The following is a 23,918-nucleotide window of genomic DNA, read 5'->3' on the forward strand; positions in this document are numbered from 1 at the left end:
GCGCGATGTATTGCACACCTCGATGCCATAAAGAATCATATGTTATGTAAAGGACTGCGATGCGTATAGTCCAATGAAATGATTTTCTCGTACTGCACTGGAAGCAATAAATTCAGAACAAAGCATCATGGGTTGAAACGACTGTTCGAGTAGTTCTTTAGGGCGCTACCCCTCGGCACTAGTATCTGCTCCGCCTGTCCTATACCAAGCTCCTTAAGAAGCCAAAAATACACCTGAATTTGTCCCATCAGAATATGATTACAACCCATCAAAATGCAACAGCAACGCCTTCTCATGGATATCTGGCTTTACCATAGTGAAAACAACATCATCCCCGTGAGGCCGTGTAATGCCTTCAAACGATCCCATGCACATGTCCACCTTTATAGCAAAGCAATCCACGCAAGCACACATCCAGCCATCACCCCAGCTCCACACGAGTATATCCGCGATGCAGCACCAATAGTCTGCTCAGCCGGCGCCGGAGGAACCGAAGAGGCCGCACTCGATGACGGAGAAACGGAGGCCTCTAGCGTAGGCGCAGTCGCGGAACTGCTCTCCTGCGTCTTCGTAACCGCAGATGAACCTAATTTGTGTGAAGAAGAAGAATGCGAGTGTCTCGCGCTCTCAGTCGTCTCGATAGAAGGGCGGTTGATGGTCGTTTTCGACGCGCCGTAGGTGAGTGCGTTGGACGGGTCGAAGATGGATATCGTGTAGACTGCGCAGCTTTGGTCAATACAACACGTCATTTGAATCGGTTCTGGGGCGTGGGATCTAACCAGAAGACATGTACGTAATAACGGAAGAAGAACCAGGCGAGTTCGAGCCCGGCGCATCGGTGTGCTGCCCATATTGCAGTTGCGCTGCTGCGCAGGCGACCAGGTAGAAACAAGCTGCGTATCTCATAATGAACGTGTTTAGTTAGTGATATGCATATGCGAAGTTAGTGGATCTCCATCACAAGATATATATATCAACATCACCCGCCGCAGCCTTAGCACATAACGCCTACGAAGACTCTTAGCACGTCTCCTTGTGCCGTGGCCTCGCCCCATCGCCCCCGCCTTGATTCCGGCGATCTCGTGCGCAACAGGGGCGGTTATAGATGCGGGCCAGTGGCGACCGCATTCGTAGGCGCGTTGGGGCGGCTGTGGAAACGGCCGCTGGGGGTGGAGGCTGAGGCGTGAGGTTGGAAGTTGAGCGTGGAGGAGGTGTAATTGGCTAGGGATGAGCGAGGGCAATTTTAGCGTCGAGGAAGGCGGAAGCGATGGGGACCAGACGACACCAGCTCAGCTTTATTGCTACCATCTACGCGTTCAACTATTCTGTTCGGTAGCATCTAGGCCTCTTCTTAATGCTATTCGTTCCATCAACTGCGACTTTGGATCACGACGTCGAAAGTCTGCCAAATGACATCTGAAGCTCATTTAAAACGGCACGCGATAAAACGACGAGAGCCACGATGCCCCCCCGGAAAAGAACAAAGAAGATAGCTGACGAGGCCGAGTGGTTGGTCTCTTCAAAGTTATCCCACATTCTAAAACCAGATCTGACGCCTAGTATGTGGGAAAGATCAGGGCGAACGAACGCTCATGTTCGCTAAAAGCACTCGATCACTTCTCGAACTTTTCAATGCGGTCCTCGACGTCTCCTACTAATGCGAGATACAAAACGCATAGTAGCCTCAGCGAAATCGTAGACCCAAGCTTGAGGTCGTCGGAGGCTCCCTTCTTTGTGTGTTCTTTAACACTGTACTTCGCCCAGTTTACGAGTTTCCAGTGTTAGTCATATATTGCTCGCAGCAGTGAACATGCGTCTGCACCAGGGATTGACCGAGGCTTCGCGTCATGCAGGCTGATCTGCTCGCCGTGACTTAGCGACGCCTCCGAGGAGATGGGTTGGGTATTTTTGACAACCGCCTGCTAATAACTCGAAGACCGAAACGAACTCGTCCTGACCACACAAAAAACATTATGTTGAGTTTTGGTATCGAAGACCAGGCAATGCTGCGCTCAGTGATGATGCAGACCAAGCTACCCATCTCGATGTACCAACTCTACTATTCCAAAGCTACCAGGTCGAATGCAATGGCATGGTGTAAACCTTCAATGTGCACAAATTTTGCACCCGTCTGCTCGGTCCTTCCCTGGTCACCAAGACAAAGCCAATTGCAGCCTCAAAGCCGTCTTCGTCGTATTCCGAAAATATCCAGCCGACAACCTGCACTCAAGGTCTAGGTCTGAGGCGAAGTCACAGCGCGCTGGTCCTGTTAATGAAGGTTCATTTGGTCGCAATTTGACGAAGGGTACGTTGAGTGCGAACTATCGAGTTTATGACATTCCCGACTTCTATCCGAATTGCGGATTGCAAGGGCACTTAGTAACGTGGTCTGACAACCCCTGCCAGCTCGCCAGCTCGCTCGCCAGCCATCGGAAACAACGAGCGCATATTAGCCATAAACCGCCGCAACGACCGCCAAGCAAAAATAAATTACAAAAATGCAGGTCGAGACTCATCTTGTAAGCACTGAGTACCTGGATGTCGGATCTCCTACAACGGAATATATGATGTCGACCCCGAGTGCTGTATTGTAATTGTCGCCACAATGTCACCTGACCCAATCTACTCCGCAGAGCAACGGCGGTAACGGTCATTTATTTTGACACTGAGACCGTTATTTTTGGGAAGTCGATCAACGACTAACCTTGAGGCTAAGGCGAGACGTGCTGCAGGTCCACTGCAATCAACCTTGAAGTCGAAGCTTTTCGTATTCCCACTATACTCATCGATCCAACGCTACCTACCAGCACTGGCGGCGTACAGATCCCGTGCGGCATTCACCGCATGTGACGATCTTTTTCCTGAACCTTCATCTTACTCTCGTGGTACTGGCTCGTATTTGCCATCTCAATCGGCTTCGCCTAGAGCTTCCTGCCATTGACTTGACCAGCTAGACCCTCATCCCAATATACGGAGCTGTACGGTCCTACTCAAGGATCACCCAGAGGTATTCCAGGTCACAAAAGACCACGGCACCTTAATACTGAGTAGCTATATGTGAACTAATAATAGATGCATACTAGCCGGATAACGGAATTCGCGATGCGCGCAAGCGGTGACTTGGTTCAAACCGGCGCTTGAAGTGGCCAGATGGCTGACCACGAGGACTCTGGGTGTTCAACGATCCGTATGCGATGCTGAATGTCTAGATCCGGGGATTGGTATATTTGAAATATGCGAGTTGGTGAGAAGTATAAAGGTCAGTGATTGTCCTCTCCTTGGGGATCATCAACACAGATCGTCAGTGTCCAATTACTTCTCAAGATCGACAACCGAATACCCACCCCACGGTATCAATCGCAACGAAAGCATAATGTATTCCAAGATCGCCGCTCTTCTCCTTCCCCTCCTCGCTGTTGCAAACCCCGTCCCAGCACAAGGTTCTGCGACCGCGCCCGACCCAAGCCAGATCGTCATCATCGACTCCTCCTACTCCGGTAACGGCTGCCCGCAAGGCTCCGTCTCCACGAGTACTTCCACCGACAAGACTGTAAGAACCCAGCACTCCATACCGTATGTCTCGCCACCTCGGCCGCTGAGTGGCACAAGGGGCGCGAGCGAGGCTACATAGTAGAAATTATTTTTGACGATTTTGACAAGGTCATCACCTATGGCTTCGACCAGTTCCAGACCTATATCGGCCCCGGCATCCCCACCAAGGACAACTCTCGCGCCTGCCAGCTGCACCTGAACCTCAAGTACCCGGGCGGCTTCCAGTACGCCGTCGTGTCCGCTACCTACCACGGCTGGGCGCGTATGGACAAGGGCGTCACCGGCGACTTCATTACGAGCTACTACTTCTCGCAGGATGCGGGTAAGACATCGACAACCCGCATGTCCGCCACCGGTGGTGGTGCCCTCACCAACGGCCAGGTGTACACCAAGCAGGACAACGTCGAGACCACTGCGGTCGTCTGGTCGCCGTGCGGCACCAACGGCATCCTCAACGTGAACAACCGCATCAGCCTGCGGTCCTCGAACTCGTCTGCTTACGGCGAGCTTTCCAACGATGATGCTACCATTGCGTTCACACAGCAGGTGCACGTTTCGTGGCAGCCTTGCACGCCCAAGAGGTAGGTACAAATACCAAAATAGCACGTAACGAGTTACTGACGTGCAAGTGCGTAGCGGAACCTCTCCCGGAGACACCATCGGCATTGGAAGCGTCGACGCTGACGTCGAGTTCAACTAAGTGGCACCTGCCCGTTGATACCAAGTTCGAGCCGAGCATTTCTTTTGTCTTTGCTTCCATCGATTGCATCGGGGGTGTGGAGGAGGTTGTACATAGCTTGCTGGAGAATCGATACTCTTGACGACATTTACTTTGAGCGTTCCAGTGATATGTTCCTACATCTTGTCGCAAAATTGCCTCCTTGATGCTGTGATGTCTACACTACCATAAGAGCTAATCCTCTGCCATGATCGATCACAACGATGGTGACATCCAACATTCAATGCCCTAGTCTGTCTGCATCGCATACAACACGCCGCACCCCACCTCCATCCCAACGCAGCCTTAGGCCCAGGGTGAAAGTCACAAACACAAGTTATGCCCGTGCTTCAAAGGACCATACCTCACCCCAGTGCACTCGCGCCACCCACCGGCCTAAGCTAGCGTATCAGACATAGTACATCGAACCCGAAAACAATAAAGTTGCCTTATCGCCTCAGGCACCAGCCCAACCCCTGCGGCCCGACAAAGCGCAACGGCGATCCGGCGCGCCCCACGAACCAACGGGTCGCGGAAGCAATGCAGAAGCGTCGAGAATCGTTTTGCATTGACAATTGGGTATTTGGAATTTGAATGCCTTCTCCGGCGAACAGAACGAAAACATGTTCAGTGCTGTTCGAGAAGGGGACATTTGGAATACGGTGAATCATGTTTTTCGCGCTCACGGAACGGAACGGATGGTGGTAGGGCTGCGGGTAGGGCGTGGGCAAAGCAGACCAGACTTGTCAGACGTAGAGTATAGCATACCACCCATGTATTAACACCCACAAGCATTGACGCATAGAAGACAGAAAGTTCCATGTCTCCATCGCGACCTCAACTCTGGGCAAATCTGACGTCCGTCTAAATATTCGCGCTCGGATACCATCAGTATTCAAGGACTGACGTTGGTTGCACGCTTAGACTACCTCGATATACAGAGTCTCACATTCGGTGCACGCTCGGACACCTCGACGTTCAAAGTTTAACAATCGGTATATTTCTGCCTCAGTCTCAATACCAGCGCTCGGATACCGTCGATATTCATTTAGGAAAACAACCCAGAACCCTGCCGCCCATCTATCCACTCAAGCTGCTATGCTGGCATCGCCGTCCGATCGTACACTGTCCTCCCAAAACACGCACCCGTGAGAGAAAAGAAAAGTATGGTCGTACACCGACACGAGAAGTATGTTGTTACAAGCCGACCCATGACAGTGATAGAAGTGTAGGATGTGCATCGAAGAGCTTTGTGCAACGTCAGGACGAGTTTCTTGTATTGTTGATTATGGATTGGACCACCGTCCTCCATCCGCCGTCATCTTCATCGTCTTGATCGTTGCCTGTACAACAAGGAAAGTATACGAATCAGGAACCGAAAGTATGTCTCAATATTTGGCCACCAGGTACTTACCATTATACGCGGTCGGGCCGCCGGCTTGCACCACGATTGGGTTCGAATCGACAACCTGGACCGCCGCTGCGCCTGTAACAGAGGCTGGAGGTGGGTCTGAGCTTGAGTTTCGCATCCGGAGAAGGGTGATGCGTATCCGGTAAGTGCCGGCCTGGCGGATGACGAGGCCGGAGAAGCGCATGTACCCAACAGCCTGTGAATCGTTTAACTCCATGGAGGCGATTGAGCCGTCTGCTTCGTCGTCGGCCAGTGTATGGATATTATCGACACGTCTACCAGAGAGCAATGTGTTGAGTACCGCAGGATCGGAAGGGGCCGTTGAACCTGGCCCGGGCACTAAAGACGCAATGGCAGCAAGATTCAAGGCATCCTCTGTCGCTGCGTTTGGATTCGGGTTGTTGGTTCGTAACCGGACAATGATGGTCCCATTGATGGAGTGGCCGGCGCGGGCGTTTGAAGGAGGTTGCACAATAATGTCCATTGCGTATCCACGTTCTTCGGGCGAAAGAGACGTCCGGTTTGGCCGCGTCACCCGCCTGTTTCCGGTATCGTGTCTGGAGCGAACAGTAGATCTGCCAAACGCCGGCTGTTGCGCAACGTGAGCCATGGAGTTGTTTGCTGATGACTCGCTTTCACCGTTGAGTTCGCCGTTGAGAAGTTCTGCTATGCGAGCTGACCGCCTGATTGACGCGTTGCTGCGATTTCTTGAAGTGGCGATGCGGGAAACAGATCTGACGCCTCTCCTCGACGAGCTCCGGGAAGGATTCGGATTTCTACCTCTTCCTCTTCCACGGCCTCTTTGCATCAGTTGAAGGATAAACCTGTGTTCGCTTAGCAGGGTAACTCTAACAGCGCTGGGCAATGCTCAGCTTGGGCTGTTATGCCGGACGGGTGAAGGGACGACTAAAGTGAAGTATAAACAAAGGAATCTGGCAAAACGAATGGAAGAAGAGGATACAAATCGACATTCAAGGCGTCGGACGCTGGCAATGTATAGCAGCGCGATGAACCGTAGGATTGGCGGGAAGTTGATTGCAGTGATAAGGAAATGAGTTCAAGCCACGAGTCAGGCTTCGATCATAGGTTTCTGGTGGGTAGCATGCCATATGCCGTCCACAACGCCTAGACGGACGGACAAGTACAGTAGAGCATTCGGGCGGGATGGCCCTACACTGGCGCCCTTTAATTTCACCATGCCGTCTTCAGATGCGTCGAAAAACGGCGAGGCGATATGTGAAGACGGATATGGCTGGTGAGATGAGGTGAGGTTCGAAAAACGGCTGCCGGCCCCACAGGACGGGACGCGCAGTGACGGACGGATCGCTGGCGGGCGGACCGATTGGTCTGGCCAGGCGCCGCCTTAGGCTAAAGGGTGTCTCTTTTCGCATGCACGGAGCGGAGAGAATGACGGAAAGGCCAACGGAAGCGCGCAACAACAACGAAATGGGTGGATGACAGCGGGGTAGTTGGGGAACATGGAGCGTGTGGTGTAGCAGGGCAGGCATTGACGGGGCCCCTGCCTGCAATGCGTCGTCGCTTCCCGGCGCGCCATGTGGGTGGCAGGGATGCTCGCGACACAGCGGGCAGGAACGCGCAGCGAAGCGAGATTGAACGCTCACCTTCACAGCAACGCGGTCACGCACACACAGCGCTTGGTGGTGGTGACAGCAGCCCGTCCTGCGTGCTTTCTTTTGCGCGCGCGTCGGATGCGGACAGAACGCCAATGCTTGCCCAGACGGCCTGGCGACGACCTGGGACGAGAAGCCTCGCAGCGGCGATGGGCCGACGACAGCTCAACGCGAAGCGTGCTGCGCGAAAAGGCGATGTTGAGTAGAGTCCCGGCAGCACGGCTCTTCGGGGGCTCGTGACGGCACCGGCGCGGGTAGGAGTCTGCCATCGATATATTAGCCATGCTTTCCCCTCGGCGCCAGGAGCAGCAGCCAGCAGCGGCGTCCGCCGTGAACCGCCGGCATGAACACTGAGGCCGCTCGTCTTCCAGCTGCCGCCAGACTCACCGTCTCGCCTCAGAACCCAGCTCGTTCGACCGACCCGTCCTGATCGACCACTGTCTCGACAATGGATCCTTCTGTGCCTGGGTTGTGTCCCGGCTCTTCGACAGAACGTCAGAATGGAGGTAGAAAGATTGTCTCGGCGCAATTGGACCCAGCACTAACGCATGCGATTCTGATGCTGCAGTACGCTTTTTGTAACGGCGGTGGCCTGTACAGAACAGCCTCCGCCCCATTTATACTCTTCCTCAGTACCAGCACCATATTGCTCTTTGCCACTCCTGGTGGGGGTTGCATCTCGCTCGAATGGCGTCCCGCCCATCCGCCATTGGTCTCGAAGACATGTTCCTCATTCTCGCGGTCATCCCACATGCTCCTCCCCCTGCTGAATCGTCCGACGACGAGGTATGCCTGTCTGGCCTCTCCCTCAGGGCTCGTGAGGGTGTCAGGCAGGAACACAAAGCCTCACCAGTACGACTCATTTACTCCAACCAGACGGATCCGACGCGCCTGCAAAAGCCACTCAGCCGTCTATGCACGTATCCAGAAGCTTCCTTAAACCTCCCAGGCGCGTCACCGGCGGCGGCGTGCATGGACGCACCCTACACTGACTTCCCCACACGTCTGCAATCGCGGCCTACACCCGATTGCCGAGCCAAAAACTGGGACTTGTTGCCCTGCTCGTCGACGTGCTTTCCTCTCCAAGTTCACGCCAGGGGTACGAGGAAGCCACCAATACCGACCGCCAGGCTCCATAGACACAAGGACTATGCTTGTACCACTGCAGAGCCTCCTACTGGAACGCAGTCTCATTGGTCTCGAAAAGCAAAATTGGACGGAGGCCAGCCACATAGAATCGCGCTCCCCTTCTATGTATCCCAACGCCGCGTGGCGGGCAGATCTCTTGAGATCTATCGCCCGTGGCGATTATACCGATCATCACACCCGGTGTACTCATTCTAAACATAGCTGCAGACGCCGAACTCCTCCGCGCGCAATCTCCCTGCTCCACATGGCTGTAATTGCATCGTTGGATTGACGCCTTCCTGCATGCATAATTCATAGTGACCCGAGGAGAAGAGCCAAACGTTACCGCCTTACAGCCGTTCGACGTTCGACGTCAACGTTGGTGATCGATGCGACATCTGTATATGGTGTTTGGCTTTGGTTCGGTTCTGGCTACCAAGCGTTGTGGAGCCTATCAGCCACGTCGTTTTGAATCTAGGCGCTGGCCTCACCCAAGTGTCAACAGCTGACCTGATTCGGCTCACAGAAGCAATGGGCTAACCGCTCTCATCCTTCAGCCCATTCAAGCGATTGTTGCCGACCTACGAATGCTTTGAAGAAGGAAAGTAACGAATTGCCTAATGTCATTTGAATCTATATTCTATAAATCAGCAATTCGAACACTTGTAAACCGTGCTGGAAACCTTTGTTCAGCCTCACTTTGGCACGATCCGTAGGCACGATTGCAGAGTGCATGATACTTCCTGCAAGTGTACTGGTTAGGCAGTGCCAGATCTCGTATCGATCCTAGACTGCACCACGGTGCTTTTTGCGGAAGCGAAGCCGCTGCCGGCGTCCGAGGTCCAGGACCCGAACAGGCCTGTCACTTCAGTTGTGTTCTTTTTGTACCTTTGCATGGCCATTCATCTAATCATTCGGGACTGTGCATGTCTACTACTAGGGTCGTTTCGCGTTGAATTATCTTGCTCCGCTGCATCCGCGGCCCAGCACCCTTTATTTACTCTCGTCTGCATGAGGTGAAAGAGATCGCTTTGTCTTCATTGCAGGGTTTGCCGCTCCCCAACATCACTAAACCGGAGATTAAAACTTGTGAATGCCTACATTCCAGTCGAGAATGGGTACCGGGTAGCGACGGTGGTCGTTACTCCAGGTGTCTCAGAACAGCATGGCTAGGCACGATTCGCTCAAATAATCTCGGTTCAACCCAACTTTCGCAATGCGTACCTCTGGACTTGCCCGACAGGGTTCACAACGACACGTTAGGCTGGCATGAGGAGACGAGCACAACTGCACTTGATCGGTGTTTGCGATTAGCGTAGCGCCTTCTACTGTTGCGACGACGTAACCTGAATCACAGTGATGACCGCCCGTTCCTTATGCAAGCCTCGAAAGAGTTTGCGCTCTCCGCGCTTTCATCTCACCGGTCTTCAGCCAAAGTCACTGGCGAATACGCGTCATACCGCCACCTCTTACGATCTTCTCGACTGTCTCGAAAAACTCAGCTGCAAGAAGACCCTGTCTCAGTTGAGGCGCACAACATGCTCGGACACACCTACCGGCATACCGATTGGGGGACCGTCATGTTTGTATCCAGGGCACCGGGGCGCACCCAAGAAACCCAATTTGGCCTCGCTTGTCTCGAGAGAAGTCGAGGCGCGCCTTGCGGTCTTCTGCGCTCTATGTACTCCCATTGTACAAACGACGGTTCGTGGACACGAGCTGTGAGCTGGATCTGGTCCCAATGCCATGGTAGACTGTCCACTGCCGGCGTCTGTCTGCTACTTCAATCCTCAACTAAGTCGGTCTCGGAGTTTGCCACCTAGTACCGTCTCGTGTCGGATGCCCGTCTGTCTGGAATGAGGTTGCTCGATAACATGCCTGGTATGACAGCGTGCTGCACGAGGGTGATCATCGGACAGGGTGGCGTTCGCGAGCACAGAACGGGACTGCATGGCAGTTACGTATGCTGTGTCCGCTTTCGGAGCCTTGAAGGCTCAAGCAACAATGTCTGAGCTAATCACGGAGCCTACTCCTCGCGGCACACCTCGGCGGATGATCTCACGATAGTCTCCTGCTCAAATCTCGCTTCCATGATAAAAGCCATTGCTCCCACCTCACCGGCCGGAACCATGGCTACCATGTTTCGTTTTCGGCGCATCTCGTGACATGCACGGCCCTGTAACTGACCGAAAGTTCGACTTCCTGAATACAGCATGCCAAGTCAGTTTGTGGTAGTGCAAACAGACCGAGAATGGGACCCATGCAACGTACTTTCATGCTGCATACCCTGCGTACTTCGGATTCGCTTTGGAGGGGCCAAACCATAGTGATATTGAGCATGCGGCGAGATGCACCAAAGGCTGCACGAGCTTGCCTTTTTGTGTCGTTGTACATGTACGAGTGAGCTTTGGGATGGGTCCAGAATGGCAACCGGGTAACCGCATTTGGCTAGCTCCTGCCTGTGGTGTCCCAAAGAGTCATCACACGTTGTTGAGACGGGAGAGCCTGCAAATTCCTCGATCCAATGCATGAATAGGGGAGTACCGGGTGAATGCACTAGCTTTGGGGTAGGTCTTTGGACCATGTCGAACTTCCCAAGGCTCCAATTCTCAAGTGGAATCTTCGGAGAGCAACCTGCATCGAGTGATCAGAGCAGGACAAGCCAATGTTGGGCGTATCGAAGATGAAATCATCATATAACACAATTCATCGGGACCAAACCCTTGCTAAGAACGTCGTCAAGAACTCTAGACATACGACATGAGGCTATGCGCCGCTCAGGCCCGATGCTTGGCGAGCCCCGCGGCGGTGCTGGAAATTTTGAGCGCGCGCTGCAACTCGTTGATTGACGCATACCAGCTGCCCCACCTTCGTTTTCCGCCCGCATGCAGCGCCCAATCCGCCCGCTGCCAAACATTTTCTCTTCTTCATCACTCGTGTTATTGCTGGGGCCGCGGGCGACTCACACCTTGGTGACTCACGCACCCTCTTTCGCAGCATATAGTCAACGCAAGCTCCCCTGCGTCACCCCCGGACACACAATACAGCACCAGCCCAGGCGCAACGCATCTACGCGAAACTACACGCAGATCGACACACGACCCTTCACTCCGTTGGTGAACATGGACGCCGCTACGCAAGCACAGGCCGTCGAGGCCCTGACGGGCAAGCTGAAGACCCTCGGCATCGATGAGCTGCCCGCCGAGCCTAACACGTACCCTGCGCTCAACCCGTTCGATCTATACCGCTCGCACGTCGCCGAGCTGCTATCCAAATCCACCGGCATCGATACCAAGATTATATGCCCCGCATTGCAGAGGACTGTCAAGACCGAGCATGGCGACCTACAAATGGCCGTGGCAGCCCTCCGCCAGAAGCGCAAGGACATGAAGGAGTTCGCACAGGAGATCGCAAACGGCTTCCCAGGATCCCCGTTGATTGAGAAGGTCGTTGTTATGGACGCGCTCCTGATGTTCTGGTTCAAGGCCCAGCCATTGACCAGCCTCGTGGTCCCAGCTGTGCTGAAATTTGGCAAGTCGTACGGCTTCAATAACTTCCAGGGTCTCCGGGACCCCGCCGATCCCTCCAAGGGCCGCAAGAAGATGATTGTCGAGTTTAGCTCGCCGAACATCGCAAAGCCTTTCCACGCAGGTCATCTGCGAAGCACAATCATTGGCGGTTTCCTCGCGAACTTGTACGATGCTGGTGGCTGGGACGTTACCCGGATGAACTACTTAGGTGACTGGGGCAAGCAGTACGGTGTTCTGGCCATTGGCTTCGACCTGTTTGGATCCGAGGAGAAGCTCGTCGAGAATCCCATCGGCCACCTCTACGACGTCTACGTGAAGATTTCGAAAATTCAAAAGGACGAGGAGGAGAAGATGAAGGAGCTCAAGGCAAAGATCGAAGGGCTGAAGAAGGAGGAAAAGGATACGTCCGAACTTGAGAAGCAGCTTCAAGAAGTCGCCGATAACGGTGTGGATGAGGGGGCGAGGAAATATTTCAAGAGGATGACTGAGGGTGAACCCGTTGCTCTAGGCATCTGGAAGCGCTTCAGGGATCTTTCGATCGAAAAGTACAAGAGGACATATGCCCGACTCAACATCCGCTACGACGACTACAGTGGTGAATCGCAAGTCAAGGACGAGAGCATGGACCACGCAGCGAAGGTGATGGAGGAGATGAAAGTTAGCGAGAACAGTGAGGGCGCTATCATTGTCGATCTCACCAAGTACTCAAAGAAGCTGGGTAAGGCAGTCGTGAGGAAGAAGGATGGCACATCGCTATACCTTACCCGTGATATCGCCGCCGTATCGGAGCGATACGAGAAGTACAAATTCGACAAGATGATCTACGTTGTGGCTAGTCAGCAGGATCTCCATCTTGCTCAGCTCTTCAAGATTCTCGAGGCCATGGGCTATAAGGATCTGGCTGCCGCTTGCACGCACATCAACTTCGGAATGGTGCTGGGCATGTCGACCAGGAAGGGAACCGCGAAGTTCCTGGACGACATCCTCGAGACCGTCGCCGAGAAAATGCACGAAGTCATGCGCACGAACCAGGCCAAGTACGAGCAGGTCGACAACCCCGAGGCAACCGCCGACATCTTAGGTATCTCCGCCGTCATGGTGCAGGACATGAAGGGCAAGCGCATCAACAACTACACCTTCGATATGGACCGGATGACGAGCTTCGAAGGCGACACGGGCCCATACCTGCAGTACGCGCACGCTCGTCTCTGCAGCATCACCCGCAAGGTCACGGCCGCCGTCCCCGAAATCGCAAACATCGACCTCGCCTCCGCCGCGGACCTCACCCTCATCACCGAGACCCAGGGCATCGATCTTGTCCGCCAGCTCGCCGCCTGGCCCGACATCTTCATCAACACGCTCAAGACGCAGGAGCCTACCACTGTGCTAACGTACCTGTAAGTCTTCCCTTTTTTCTATCATCTTCTTTAAGCTAGCAACTGCTAACGCCCCCTCAGCTTCAAGCTCACGCACGCCCTTTCCTCGTCGTACGACCACCTCCAGATCCTGGGCTCGGAGCGCGAGACCATGCTCGCGCGTCTGGCGCTGTACACGGCCGCCCGCCAAACGCTCAACAACGGCATGCGCATCCTGGGTCTGAGCCCCGTGGAACGCATGTAGGACCGGCACGAGTTCCCATTTCTCAACTACATCGAGGGTCAGATCAGGATTGCGAGCACGCTGTGCTGCCCGTGAGCTGCTGGGTCGAGAATGACGACGTTGTTTGGTTATGTCGTCGTGGAGCGGGTGACAGAGAGTGGGGAGGCAGATGCGTAGACTTTTGTGTCTCGTGCGCGGTGTATTGCATATCTTTGGCGTTGGAATTAGCATGTTTAAGCTTGGGTGGTGTATCAACCACTCTGGAGGGTAGGGTACGGTAGGGCAGGGTACCGGTGCGGCACAAGAATCGGATTGGATTGATACCACGGTAGACGATCAAAAAGCAGCAGTCAAGTGTTCACTCGTGTTACAGCGGTGCGTTTCATCCCATACTTGCGCGTAAGATTGCCTGGCGACAGGCACAGCTGAGGCTGACAATTGGTCTCCTCGCTGCAACGCTACACGCGTCGATTGAGAGGCAAGAGATTGTGTAAAATCGCCCACCTGCCGTGTGGCGTCAGTGCTTGATCGATTGGATAGAATTACAATGATAGTACTACTTAGGGGAAGCGGGTATCAAAGACGTCTTACACTGAAGCAGGCGAATCGGGAGATCGCTCTAGCCCTCTTCCCTGATGATCTCACAAATGCCTGTTCATTTCATTCCACTCGGAAACGGCGTTACAAACCTCACCTCACCTCCTCCCGTCTCTCCCACGTTACTCGAATTTGACCGGTCATCGATCTCCCCTTCTTCCGTCTCCGCGATCTCGTCCATGGTGGCCCCGCTCCTAACGGCGCCTGGTGCGACTCCTGGTGCGACTCCGACTTCTCGTTCTGTCCCTCCTCCTCCCCCCACGATCACGATCACGATCACGATCACGACTCCGTTCACGCTCTTTGCCGCGGTCATCCCCCGCGGCCTCCCGCCCAGGAAGGTACCTATCCGACTCCTGCAGGCGTGTCCTCCCCTCCCGATTCCCATCGTACCGATCGTAGTCTTTTCTGCGGAAGTTTCTGTCGTCCCGGCGCGGTCGCCTGTCATCCGTGCGATCGCGATCGTTCCTGTCGCGACTGTCGTCGCGTCTGCGACCATCACCGGGTGCCCAGCGGTCGTTTCCTCGGTCTCTGTCAGGGCTGCGAGAGCGGGTACCGCCGCGGCGCCGGGCGGGCGAGCGATCGCGGGTTCGTGCGGCGCCACGGGAGCGAGAGCGGGAGCGGGAGCGAGATCTTGGGCGGTCTTTGCGGCGGTCGTCGGGGGAGGGGCTACGGCGGGACTTGCGGCGGCTGGAGTATGTTTCTCGGGAGGGGCTTCGGGGCCGGCGGGAGCGCCGGTCGTCATGGTCGTCTCTGCCACGGCGTCTGCTGTCGTCGCGGGGTCGGGAGGAACGTTTGTCGTCATCGCGTTTTGAGCGGCGATCGTCCTCAATGAGGGAGGCGCGTCTGTCGACACGGCTTCCGCGTGAGCGACTTCGGCTGTGCTTGCGTATGCTCACACTACGAGCGATGCTGCGAGAGCGCGAGCGGCCCCGGTATTTGTCGTGCTTGCTATCAGGTGGTCGGTCCCATCGTGATTTGGCTTCCGACTCGGTTGACTTGAGAATGAGTCCTTCCTCCATAGGAGTACCGTGGTCTTTCGGAGTAGTCGGTAGAGCTGGCGAAGCATCAGACCTGTCTTCCGCTTTGGTGTGCAGTTTTGTTGCTGGCGAGTGTGACTTGCCTTCGATCGCGGCCAGCCTAGCGGCGATTGGGTCCTCGGGCACCAACGACTTTGGTGGGCGTGCTTTCCGTAGTGGAGGCTCAAGTGATACCGAACGGCGGGAGAGAAAAGGGCCACGGGACTTGGATTTCTTCATTTCCTCAGTTTCCTGGAGCAAAGCTTTGAGAGCCAAATCATCGTCAACCTCGACTTTGACGTCCTCTAGTTTGACATCTTTGATAGGCTCGGGTGACCTTGTGCGCGACCTTCGTCTGGTCCTCGCGCGGTCGTCATCGCGATCCCTCGAGCGGTCTCTACGCCGATCGGGAGTCCTGCTGCGTGCTCGACTGCCGCGGCGGTGCTCGCGTCGGCTATCACGACGGCGGTCCCGGTCCCGGTCGCGGTCGCGCTCTCGTTCGCGCTCTCGTTCGCGCTCGCGTTGCCGTTCCTCCTCGAACTTCCGTTCGCGTTCTCGGTCCTCCTCCCGGATCCTCTTAAGGCGGGCAGCACGCTCGGCTTCCTCCTTCTCCCTGTTTTGCTTCTCTTCTTCCTTCTCACGTTCAATGCGCTCGCGGTCTAGGCGTCGACGCTCCTCTTCCTCCTGGCGCCTCTTCTCCGCACGTTCTTGGCGTTCTTTTGCACGAGCCTCGTCCTCTTCCCGCTCGCGACGACGGCGCTCCTCTTTCCTCGCCTTCTCTTCCTTCTCACGCGCGCGCTCCTCCTCCATCTCCTTCTCCCTCACAGCTTCGCGCTCGCTTCGCCTCTGCTCTGCCTCACGAGCCCACTCCTCCTCGCTCTTGCTCCCCCGCTGCTCTTCCTCGGCAGCAACTTCTTCGCCGACTTCAGCGACACGATACTCGCGCATCTTGTCGCGGCCTTGGGATTCTATGAGGTTGTTGACCATTTCTTCGATGGCGTCGCGTGCTGCTTTGTATATGTCGCTGCGCTCTCCGGCGCCTTCGATTAGTCCCGCTGCCATGTTCGGATCTCTTGACAGCAACGAGGGATTCTTATCGGTTTCGCGATCGACCAGGTCTGCGAGAGATTCCAGGAGGTTGGCTTTCGCCGGCTGTTCCAATTCAACGACTGCAAGCGGTAAAATACATTACAGAGCGGACTCACGCTGGCCTCAAACTGCGCGCGAACGGCATTGCGAATACTGTCGAACTCGCCCTTCTTGCGGAAGGTGTGCACGAGTTGGTCGATGGCAGCGCGCTTGGACTGCTCTAGGGGAAGCTCGGAGGTCTTTGGTTTTTTGTAGGGGCGATGCGCAGCGTCGCCGTCCAGCGCGCGTTTGCGGCTTACGTCGGCCATAGCGAGTGGTGGGTGCGAAGGTGCAGCGAAGGGCGGCTTGCGGTTGAGTTGTAGGCGCGCACGATGCAAGTGTGCGAGACACGGAATGGCAAGGTGCAGCTCGCAGCGCAGTGTTTGGTCGCGCACAGAGTTAGCAGAGCTACGCGGGCGTCTGTAGGCGCAGTCATATAACGGGCGCTGCGAACGCCATGTTTCCAAGCAGTTGCATCGCAAAACGCGAAGGTGAAGTGATGGCGCATTGCGCCCCCCTGCGTCTTGGCACACGTGACATACACCGGCGGCTTGCAACCTCGAGCTCCGCCGCGAACAGGCCTCAGATCCCGGCTGGGCGAACAGAACGCGACCGCACAACACCACAACCCCTCGCCCCTGAGCTATCGCGATAGCATCTGCAACCCCCCAATTGCAGCCACCACGTCACCCTACGCACACGTGCAAGCTCCAAATCGCCCGCAATGGTCCACAAGGTGCTCTTCTGGGGCGGATTCGGTGAGCCTCTCTCCACCCCTCCGGATGCCACCTCGAGTTACCACTGACACAATGCAGGTGTCGGCGTGAGGCTGTGGCAGCTCGGCATTGAGATGCGCCCCCTCTTCAACCGTGAATCCCTCTGGGTCTACCCCGTTTTCGCAGGCATCGGCGGCAGCTTTGGATACTGGCTCATGGGCGTCGAGCAGCGACAGTGGAGGGTCCTGGCCGACCGACGAGACGCCCTGCTCGAGAAGCGCGCGCGGAGGAAGGAGCGCGAGGAGGCTGCGGCCCAGGAGGCGTAGACACCCAGCATGTCGAAAGCTGAACGTGGGGACTGGACGAGAGCTTGAGGGTCGTCTTCGCCCTGATACGCGTCCCGCCGTGTACGGCTGGGCTATTTACGCTGCAACTGCGAGGAGACGCTGGCGGAGGACGAGTACGCGTTTTGCGGCAAGTGATAGTGGGCGTTAATGTACTTTACGACTCCTTGAGCCGAGGACTCACTGTGTACAAATTCCTCAATGCACCAAAAGTATCACCCAAATTGAACTATGCATGCTTCAAGTCACTGTGAGGGTCACGTTCGATTCTGGGGATGGCCAGCTACTATGACCGGCATGCTCCATGTGGAAAGCGGGAGCTGTCCAGATCTGGAAATTCTGCCAGAGGGATGACTCCTTCTCCAGCCTCAAATCATCTCCCATTGTGAACAGACACCTTTAGCGTTTGCGTGTTACCAAGAAGCCACTGTGTCCACCTCAAAATGACCTGATATATATGCCGCCGGTATGTGGCCTTCGTGGTCGACCTAGCTTCAAGATACGTCACTACTGTGTCGTGCCTGCCAAGCCGACCTTGCTACTCCTCCACCTCCTCCAATCAGAACCATGGCCAGCAACAAGCCTAAAGGCATCGTCGTCTTCTCCGGTGGAAGCGCTGCGAATAACCTCGTCGATGTATTTAAGGCTGTCAGAGAGGACAAGAAGTGCCAGCTGAGCTATGTGATCCCAATCAGCGACAATGGCGGTAGTTCGTCTGAGTTGATAAGGGTGTTTGGAGGACCAGGTAGGCCATTTCCAAGATAAAATAAAATCCTATTGCTGACATGGTCTAGGAATCGGCGATGTCCGCAGTACGTGGCATCGTGCAATCTCCTTGTTGTGGTACTGACCCATATCCCCAGGTCGTCTCGTGCGCCTGATTCCTGACGACCCCGACCACGACGACAGCGAGAAAGCCGCCATCAAGATCTTCTTCAACCACCGCCTGCCAAAAGACCAAGGCGCCGCCCGGCAGGAATGGATGCAAATCGTGGACGCAAGCCACAGCCTCTGGACCAACATCTCCACAGCCAAAAAGGAGCTCATGCGCGCGATCCTCAACTCGGTCAATTTCGAGATCCTGAAGCGGATGCGACCGAGCTCGACGTTTGACTTTTCTGGTGCGAGTATCGGGAATCTGTTTCTGACAGGGTGAGCCATTCCCCATGCCTTCTTTCAAGACAACTTCATTGATATTTGATCAACCCAGCGCTCGTCTCTTCACCGGCTCCTTCGAATCCGCAATCTATCTCCTCTCCAGCATCTGCTCCGTCCCCAACCACACCTCCGTTCTGCCCGCCATAAACACAAACTTCACGCACCACATCTCCGCCGGCCTCGCCAACGGCACCATCATCACCGGCCAAAACTCCATCTCGCACCCCTCCGAAACCACGGCGCTCGACACTACCCCCCTCACCGCCCACGAAGACACAGAGCGCCATGACCTCATCGAAGACGCCAATCTCCCCGGCACCCTCCCCACCCTCCGCAAACAATACATCAACTTCAGCAAAACTGACGAGGACGACCTCCCCGCGCGCATCGAGCGCCTGTGGTACATCAATCCCTACGGCCAGGAAATCCGGTTGGCTGCGAATCCAGCCGTGTTGGCGGCGCTAGGACAGGCACAGGCGATAATATACAGCATCGGCTCACTGTATACGTCGCTGATTCCGTCGCTGATACTAAAGGGCGTGGGAGCCGCGGTTGCGAATCCCAGCATCAAGTATAAAATCCTGATTCTGAATAGCACAAACGACCGCGAGACGGGGCCTTCCAGCTCCCCCTTCTCGGCGCTCGACTTTGTCGGTGCGATAGCCAAGGCGTGTGCGGAGAGTCAGTCCATCTCGCCATCCCGGGAGGTCGGGAAAGAAGAGTATTGCAATTATGTCACGCACGTGGTGCATTTGACGGGGCCAGGAACGCCGGCGGTGGAGCGGGAGGCGTTGAAGCAGATTGGGATCGAGACGATCAAGGTATATGGGAGGCGCGGGGAGGGCGAGGGTTTCACGAGGTACGACGAGAAGGGGTTAGTGCAAGCGTTGGAGGTCACGATGGGGAGGCGGGATCCAAGGAAGGACAAGGTGAGGAGGAATACACTTGAGGGGTAGGTGGGCGGTGGCGTTGGATGGTGGCTTCTTAGGATGATGATATGGTAGATACGAAGCGATGAGTACCGCTCGAACGACCGTGGGCGGCTTCCTAAACTTGGCACTGTTTCCATACGAAATACTGACAATAGCTGTGAGACGCTGACTAAAAGCAAGTTTCATGTTGGTTCTCAAGAAATCAAATATCGGCAACCTCTCACCATAGACCTCATACTACGCTGCTGAATCTTTAATATTGCATCAACATTACGCTGACGACCTCGACCTTCGCTGCTCCACCACCCTCTACCTTTGCAAAATGAGTCCTCCGATGCCTCGGCCGAGAACATACGAAACTGTACTGACGTCTTGAGTACTCACTAGCATTCGTGTGTTATACGTGACTGTGTCCACGTGCTTTGAAGCGATTTTGATGTGCTTGGTAATTCCTCGCTCTGGGGCGTCCAATCCTGTCGTATTGTATTGACCGTCGAAATTGGGATTGTCTGTCGAATTGTGCAATAAGTGGGAAATCGCTCAGTCGACGGCATTCGCCATAGTCTCTGATCTTTCTGCCCATCGACGCTCTCGCAATCTCGACCTTACTCTGATCGTTGGCTGTACGCATACCTACTCTGCACCAATGTGACTTCGGCCTCGCACATCTCTCGCACCCGACAACACGGGCGGGGCCGTCCAAATTACCAGCAGTACTAGAAGGTGAAGCGACAGACCCACCTGTAGCAGGCACATCCCTCAGCATTTCCACATCATTTTTTTTAGAGCCAAATGCCAGAGTGCGATGACAAATTTCCTGCTCTTGAAGGATCTACGCTCTCGAGATGAGATGATCATCGTCCCTCTTCTCTAGATCCCGAGCGGGCTTTACGTGTCGGGAGACCTACGAGGGAAGTCTAAAGACTGTACCAAACCATGGCCAGAGGGTGCCACGTTCAGGATCAACCTATAACTCACCAGTGTACCACGACCAATCAATGCAAGTGAATGACCGTGATATCTCATTTGTGGATGGAACGTGTCTGGTGTGACGTGACTGTAAGTGCACTTTCGGGTCGGCTGCTTCCTTCTCAAGGTTCTATTACTGGCCATCCTTCGTTTGGAACAGAGAAACGACCATTGAGCGACAGGCTGATGCGGGGTTCCTGGGCTCGAAGAAGGCGTCTTGTGCAGGTTGTGGAAATACCCACAAGGAGAGAGAGGGCGTGCTGATGTTCGTTTGGTGAGGAGCGAGAGCATGGACGACGTTGGATGGGTAGGCGCACTACTCAAATCTAGCGCAGCTGTCGATGTCGGGAGAGCACTCGCCTACATCACAATACACGGAAGGTGCGCTCCAACCAAGGCAGCAACGTTCGTGTCATGATGGGCAAACAATATTCGCTGTACTAGTAATCCCCGCAGTTCGCAATACTACAGGTAGGGCCAACAGTGATGAAAGTAGTGCAATCGACGGTCTAGAGACATTTGTCCTACGCATTGCCTACCTAGGGTATCACGATACTCGACCTGTCAACACGGCGCTCGGCATGGAGTTGGCTAGCATGACACGAACAATCCGAGGGTCGATCGCCCATCCAAGTGGGGTCGGAGAAGGTCCGCGGCCGCATACGTCATGGACCGGTATCTATACTACAAAAGTAGCTCGTCTACAGTGCCTGTTTCAAATGACACGAGACCCCGGAGTCTGGACCCTACACACGGTGGCCGCATTCGTACACCTGCACAAAGTAAAATGGGATCGACAGTTGTGCCCAATGACATCGTGCTGTTCAACTACCCGTCCTCGCCCTTCGGGAGGAGGATACAGTGGTACCTGCAGCTGCGGGCAATCGAATATGCCCTCGTGGTAAGTAAGCAGGTTTGCGGATGGTATCATTGGGCGGGCTAACGGAGTTGCTCCAGGAACAACCAGTCATGATGCCGCGCACAGATCTCGAGAAGTTGGGCGTCAAGTATCGGCGAATACCTATTCTGGCGATTGGTCGAGATGTGTATCTCGACACGAGGCTCATTCTGCGGACGCTGGAGAAGAAGTTCCCGGATGGTAAGCTGGGCAGTGACAAACCGGAACAGCAGTTCATAGAGAAGCTGTTGGATAAGTACATGGTCGAAGGGCCGGTTTTCCAACAAACCGCAGGACTGGTGCCATCGGCGTTTCTCAAAGACCCTTCGTTTGCTAAAGATAGGAAGGGGTTCTTGGGCAGAAATTGGACACCCGACGAGCTGGATGAAGGTCGACCGGAGAGTCTGGTATTCGTTCGGAATTTGTTCGACTTGCTGGAAACGACGATTCTGGCCGATGGGCGAAATTGGGTTCTTGGGACCGAGCGGCCTTCGTTGGCGGATATACAAGGTGAGATCTATCCTCCATTGATTCAACGGTCGATCATCATCTTTGCCCACGGGGTGACTGTGGTACAACGGTCGCCGGGCAAGGATGGCCGTTTTCATATTGAGAGATATCGGGCAGCGAGGCTAGACTCGGACGGGCATTGGGCATGGGCTCTTTGACGGACGTTCGGAAAGGCGGTGGATTGAAGCAGGAAAGCGTCATCCGGCACCAGGCTAACCTCGAAACGCAGCAATCTGGCCAGTCGATTGGGCAACCAGCATGAACATGCCGTCCCATGTCGTGTCGGAGGAATTGTTTCCCAAGGTGTATGCCTGGATATCGCGTTTTCAGCATGCCCTCAAAGATGCTGCCGCGTCTTGTTCAGAACCAGTTCCCTTGAATGGAGACGAGGCAGTTAGCTACATGAAGACGTTCAAAGAGAGTCAGCAGGCGACTGCTGAAGATGTAGTCGACAAACACGACCCCCAGGAAGTCGAGCGCGGCACGCTTGTGGAGATGTACCCTTCGGACTGGGGCAGCGAACATCGCGACGCGGGACGGCTAGTTGCCTTAGCTCGAGACGAGGTGACGATCATGGCGGAGGGAGCTCTAGGCTTGCGCATACATGCACCGCGCACAGGCTTCAAGATGACGGCTGTTGAGAAGAACGCGGCGAAGGGTGGCACAAAGCTGTGATACTGTGCATGCGTGCTGGCCTGGCCAGGCGATTGGACAGGGCGCAGGGTAGCGCAGATGCAATTCAGAGTAGTTTTTGCTGTCCGAGCTTGGGCACAGCGTGATGCGAGCAATGGAGAGTGGCAGCATCGCGGTGCCACGACGCGTGCTTGGTGCCTGAGGCCGGGCGAAGCGTCTGTCTCCGGGCTGGACGGGGATGCATCGCAGCGCGCTGCAGCAGGCCGATGTGTGAGCTAATTGGGAGGGGCCACGACAGATGTTTCTAGGGTGGCGGGCAGCAGTGAGTGGTTCGGCGGCAGGCGTTCGAGGATGGAGCCTGCGGTGGGGGAAGGCTACTGCGACCCATTTTCTTCCACTTCCACCACGTCGACCCACCGCGCTCTCAGCAGCTCTGTCGCCGTTCGCCGCATGCAGTCGTGCCCAAATGCGCAGCGGGGCTAGCGGTGGCCGGGACGTGCAAAGTCTGCGCTCAGGGTCGCCGGTGCGCGCTGGCGGGAGTCGGTGAGGGCAGTGAGATGGACGCGGTCGACGGCGGTCCCATGGCGATAATATTGTGCGATAGCCACAGGCCGAGGGCGGACGTGTGCCGACGAAGCCGCTGACTGGCGCTCGACGACCGGTGACGCGAAGCTGGCGGAGCGCCGCAGCGCTGGGCTCCATCGCTGCCCAACTGACGCCACTGCAGACGACCGACGTCTCCACACGGCGAGCCTCGCGGTAGCAACCCAAGCCGGCCAGACGCTGGCTCGTCGGGTTCCTGGCGCTCGCTGGGCCGCGCCTGCCCGTCAAATACATGGCAGCGCCCGCCGCTCTGATGCCGAATTCCTGCTTCCCCTCCTCGTCCACTGCCGCCGTCGCCGTCGCCGTCGCCATCGCGACCTCTTGACCCAGAGCCTCCAGTGCCGCCTTGCACAGCACGCAGCACCCAAGTCGCAGTGTGACTTGCGCATCGGCCCCAGCTTGCTGCCCGACCGATTGACGTGCAGCCCCCCCCGCCAATCGAAGCGCCTCGTCTGAGGCAGCCTCCACTCCCCGCTGTGCCCGCGCCTGCTCTCTAAAGAGCCGCACACCCTCAGCGCGCCGTGAGCAGGTATCCTTCCTGTCGTCCGCGCCGCTGTCCGACCGCGTATTCCTGCAGTGTTGCTTGCGCACCCGACCCAGTGTGACTTGTGAGGTACCTGCCCTTGACAGCTGAGCCGACCGAGCTGCAACCCTCCGAGGACCCATCCCATCCCAGGACTCAGCACAGCTGCCACCCTCGTCGCCTCCCCTGCCCCCGGCTGCCCCCAAAGAGGTCGCCGCCAGCATCACGCAGCACGCCTACAGCCCGCGCCTGGGAGCCGTAGCCCAAGTGCCGTATATTGGTCCACCCCCCGCATCTGCCTGATCCTGCTGAACCCCAA

At 55.8% G+C, this 23,918-nt stretch overlaps 8 protein-coding genes across 8 annotated transcripts; 5 read left to right on the forward strand and 3 right to left on the reverse strand.

The window, feature by feature from the left end:
- Positions 1 to 140: 140 nt before the first annotated feature.
- Positions 141 to 1,203, reverse strand: CC84DRAFT_1166758 (uncharacterized protein). Its single transcript, XM_018179044.1, has 2 exons — positions 780 to 1,203; positions 141 to 718 (listed from the first exon to the last, which is right to left on the reverse strand). The coding sequence occupies exons 1-2, from the start codon at positions 904 to 906 to the stop codon at positions 384 to 386; spliced, it is 462 nt and encodes a 153-aa protein (XP_018033342.1). The 5' UTR covers positions 907 to 1,203; the 3' UTR covers positions 141 to 383.
- Positions 1,204 to 3,373: 2,170 nt separating this feature from the next.
- On the forward strand, positions 3,374 to 4,252 carry CC84DRAFT_1189014 (uncharacterized protein; the record flags this gene model as incomplete). Its single annotated transcript, XM_018181027.1, has 3 exons — positions 3,374 to 3,550; positions 3,661 to 4,133; positions 4,189 to 4,252. The coding sequence occupies 3 exons, from the start codon at positions 3,374 to 3,376 to the stop codon at positions 4,250 to 4,252; spliced, it is 714 nt and encodes a 237-aa protein (XP_018033343.1).
- Positions 4,253 to 5,530: 1,278 nt separating this feature from the next.
- Positions 5,531 to 7,596, reverse strand: CC84DRAFT_1178535 (uncharacterized protein; the record flags this gene model as incomplete). The annotated part of the gene is made up of 3 exons (XM_018180351.1): positions 5,531 to 5,613; positions 5,685 to 6,505; positions 7,328 to 7,596. The coding sequence occupies 3 exons, from the start codon at positions 7,594 to 7,596 to the stop codon at positions 5,531 to 5,533; spliced, it is 1,173 nt and encodes a 390-aa protein (XP_018033344.1).
- Positions 7,597 to 11,562: 3,966 nt separating this feature from the next.
- On the forward strand, positions 11,563 to 13,590 carry CC84DRAFT_1097010 (arginyl-tRNA synthetase; the record flags this gene model as incomplete). Its single annotated transcript, XM_018174695.1, has 2 exons — positions 11,563 to 13,367; positions 13,428 to 13,590. The coding sequence occupies 2 exons, from the start codon at positions 11,563 to 11,565 to the stop codon at positions 13,588 to 13,590; spliced, it is 1,968 nt and encodes a 655-aa protein (XP_018033345.1).
- Positions 13,591 to 14,023: 433 nt separating this feature from the next.
- On the reverse strand, positions 14,024 to 16,793 carry CC84DRAFT_939179 (uncharacterized protein). Its single transcript, XM_018187929.1, has 4 exons — positions 16,391 to 16,793; positions 15,290 to 16,337; positions 14,161 to 15,223; positions 14,024 to 14,073 (listed from the first exon to the last, which is right to left on the reverse strand). The coding sequence occupies exons 1-3, from the start codon at positions 16,580 to 16,582 to the stop codon at positions 14,361 to 14,363; spliced, it is 2,103 nt and encodes a 700-aa protein (XP_018033346.1). The 5' UTR covers positions 16,583 to 16,793; the 3' UTR covers positions 14,024 to 14,073; positions 14,161 to 14,360.
- Positions 16,794 to 16,846: 53 nt separating this feature from the next.
- On the forward strand, positions 16,847 to 17,516 carry CC84DRAFT_1151214 (uncharacterized protein). Its single transcript, XM_018176733.1, has 2 exons — positions 16,847 to 17,071; positions 17,129 to 17,516. Exons 1-2 carry the CDS (start codon positions 17,038 to 17,040, stop codon positions 17,353 to 17,355), a joined length of 261 nt encoding a protein of 86 aa, XP_018033347.1. The 5' UTR covers positions 16,847 to 17,037; the 3' UTR covers positions 17,356 to 17,516.
- Positions 17,517 to 17,757: 241 nt separating this feature from the next.
- CC84DRAFT_1151215 (UPF0052-domain-containing protein) lies at positions 17,758 to 19,574 on the forward strand. Its single transcript, XM_018176734.1, has 4 exons — positions 17,758 to 18,118; positions 18,168 to 18,185; positions 18,237 to 18,525; positions 18,584 to 19,574. Exons 1-4 carry the CDS (start codon positions 17,941 to 17,943, stop codon positions 19,485 to 19,487), a joined length of 1,389 nt encoding a protein of 462 aa, XP_018033348.1. The 5' UTR covers positions 17,758 to 17,940; the 3' UTR covers positions 19,488 to 19,574.
- A 1,645-nt stretch (positions 19,575 to 21,219) lies between these two features.
- Positions 21,220 to 22,515, forward strand: CC84DRAFT_1097327 (uncharacterized protein; the record flags this gene model as incomplete). Its single annotated transcript, XM_018174707.1, has 3 exons — positions 21,220 to 21,333; positions 21,390 to 21,840; positions 22,070 to 22,515. The coding sequence occupies 3 exons, from the start codon at positions 21,220 to 21,222 to the stop codon at positions 22,513 to 22,515; spliced, it is 1,011 nt and encodes a 336-aa protein (XP_018033349.1).
- Between the last annotated feature and the right edge of the window lie 1,403 nt (positions 22,516 to 23,918).

The sequence above is a fragment of the Paraphaeosphaeria sporulosa genome, assembly GCF_001642045.1.
Source record: "Paraphaeosphaeria sporulosa strain AP3s5-JAC2a unplaced genomic scaffold CC84scaffold_8, whole genome shotgun sequence".
Taxonomy (NCBI): domain Eukaryota; kingdom Fungi; phylum Ascomycota; class Dothideomycetes; order Pleosporales; family Didymosphaeriaceae; genus Paraphaeosphaeria; species Paraphaeosphaeria sporulosa.

Coding starts and splice junctions, on each gene's coding strand:
- CC84DRAFT_1151215 (XM_018176734.1), top strand. CDS start 17,941: ATGGCCAGCAACAAGCCTAAAGGCATCGTCGTCTTCTCCGGTGGAAGC. Junction 18,526..18,583: donor GGGAATCTGTTTCTGACAGG/GTGAGCCATTCC, acceptor TGATCAACCCAG/CGCTCGTCTCTTCACCGGCT.
- CC84DRAFT_1166758 (XM_018179044.1), bottom strand. CDS start 906: ATGAGATACGCAGCTTGTTTCTACCTGGTCGCCTGCGCAGCAGCGCAA. Junction 719..779: donor TATTACGTACATGTCTTCTG/GTTAGATCCCAC, acceptor AAAGCTGCGCAG/TCTACACGATATCCATCTTC.
- CC84DRAFT_1151214 (XM_018176733.1), top strand. CDS start 17,038: ATGGTCCACAAGGTGCTCTTCTGGGGCGGATTCG. Junction 17,072..17,128: donor GCTCTTCTGGGGCGGATTCG/GTGAGCCTCTCT, acceptor GACACAATGCAG/GTGTCGGCGTGAGGCTGTGG.
- CC84DRAFT_939179 (XM_018187929.1), bottom strand. CDS start 16,582: ATGGCCGACGTAAGCCGCAAACGCGCGCTGGACGGCGACGCTGCGCAT. Junction 16,338..16,390: donor GCGCGCAGTTTGAGGCCAGC/GTGAGTCCGCTC, acceptor GAATTGGAACAG/CCGGCGAAAGCCAACCTCCT. Junction 15,224..15,289: donor TAGGCTGGCCGCGATCGAAG/GCAAGTCACACT, acceptor ATGCTTCGCCAG/CTCTACCGACTACTCCGAAA.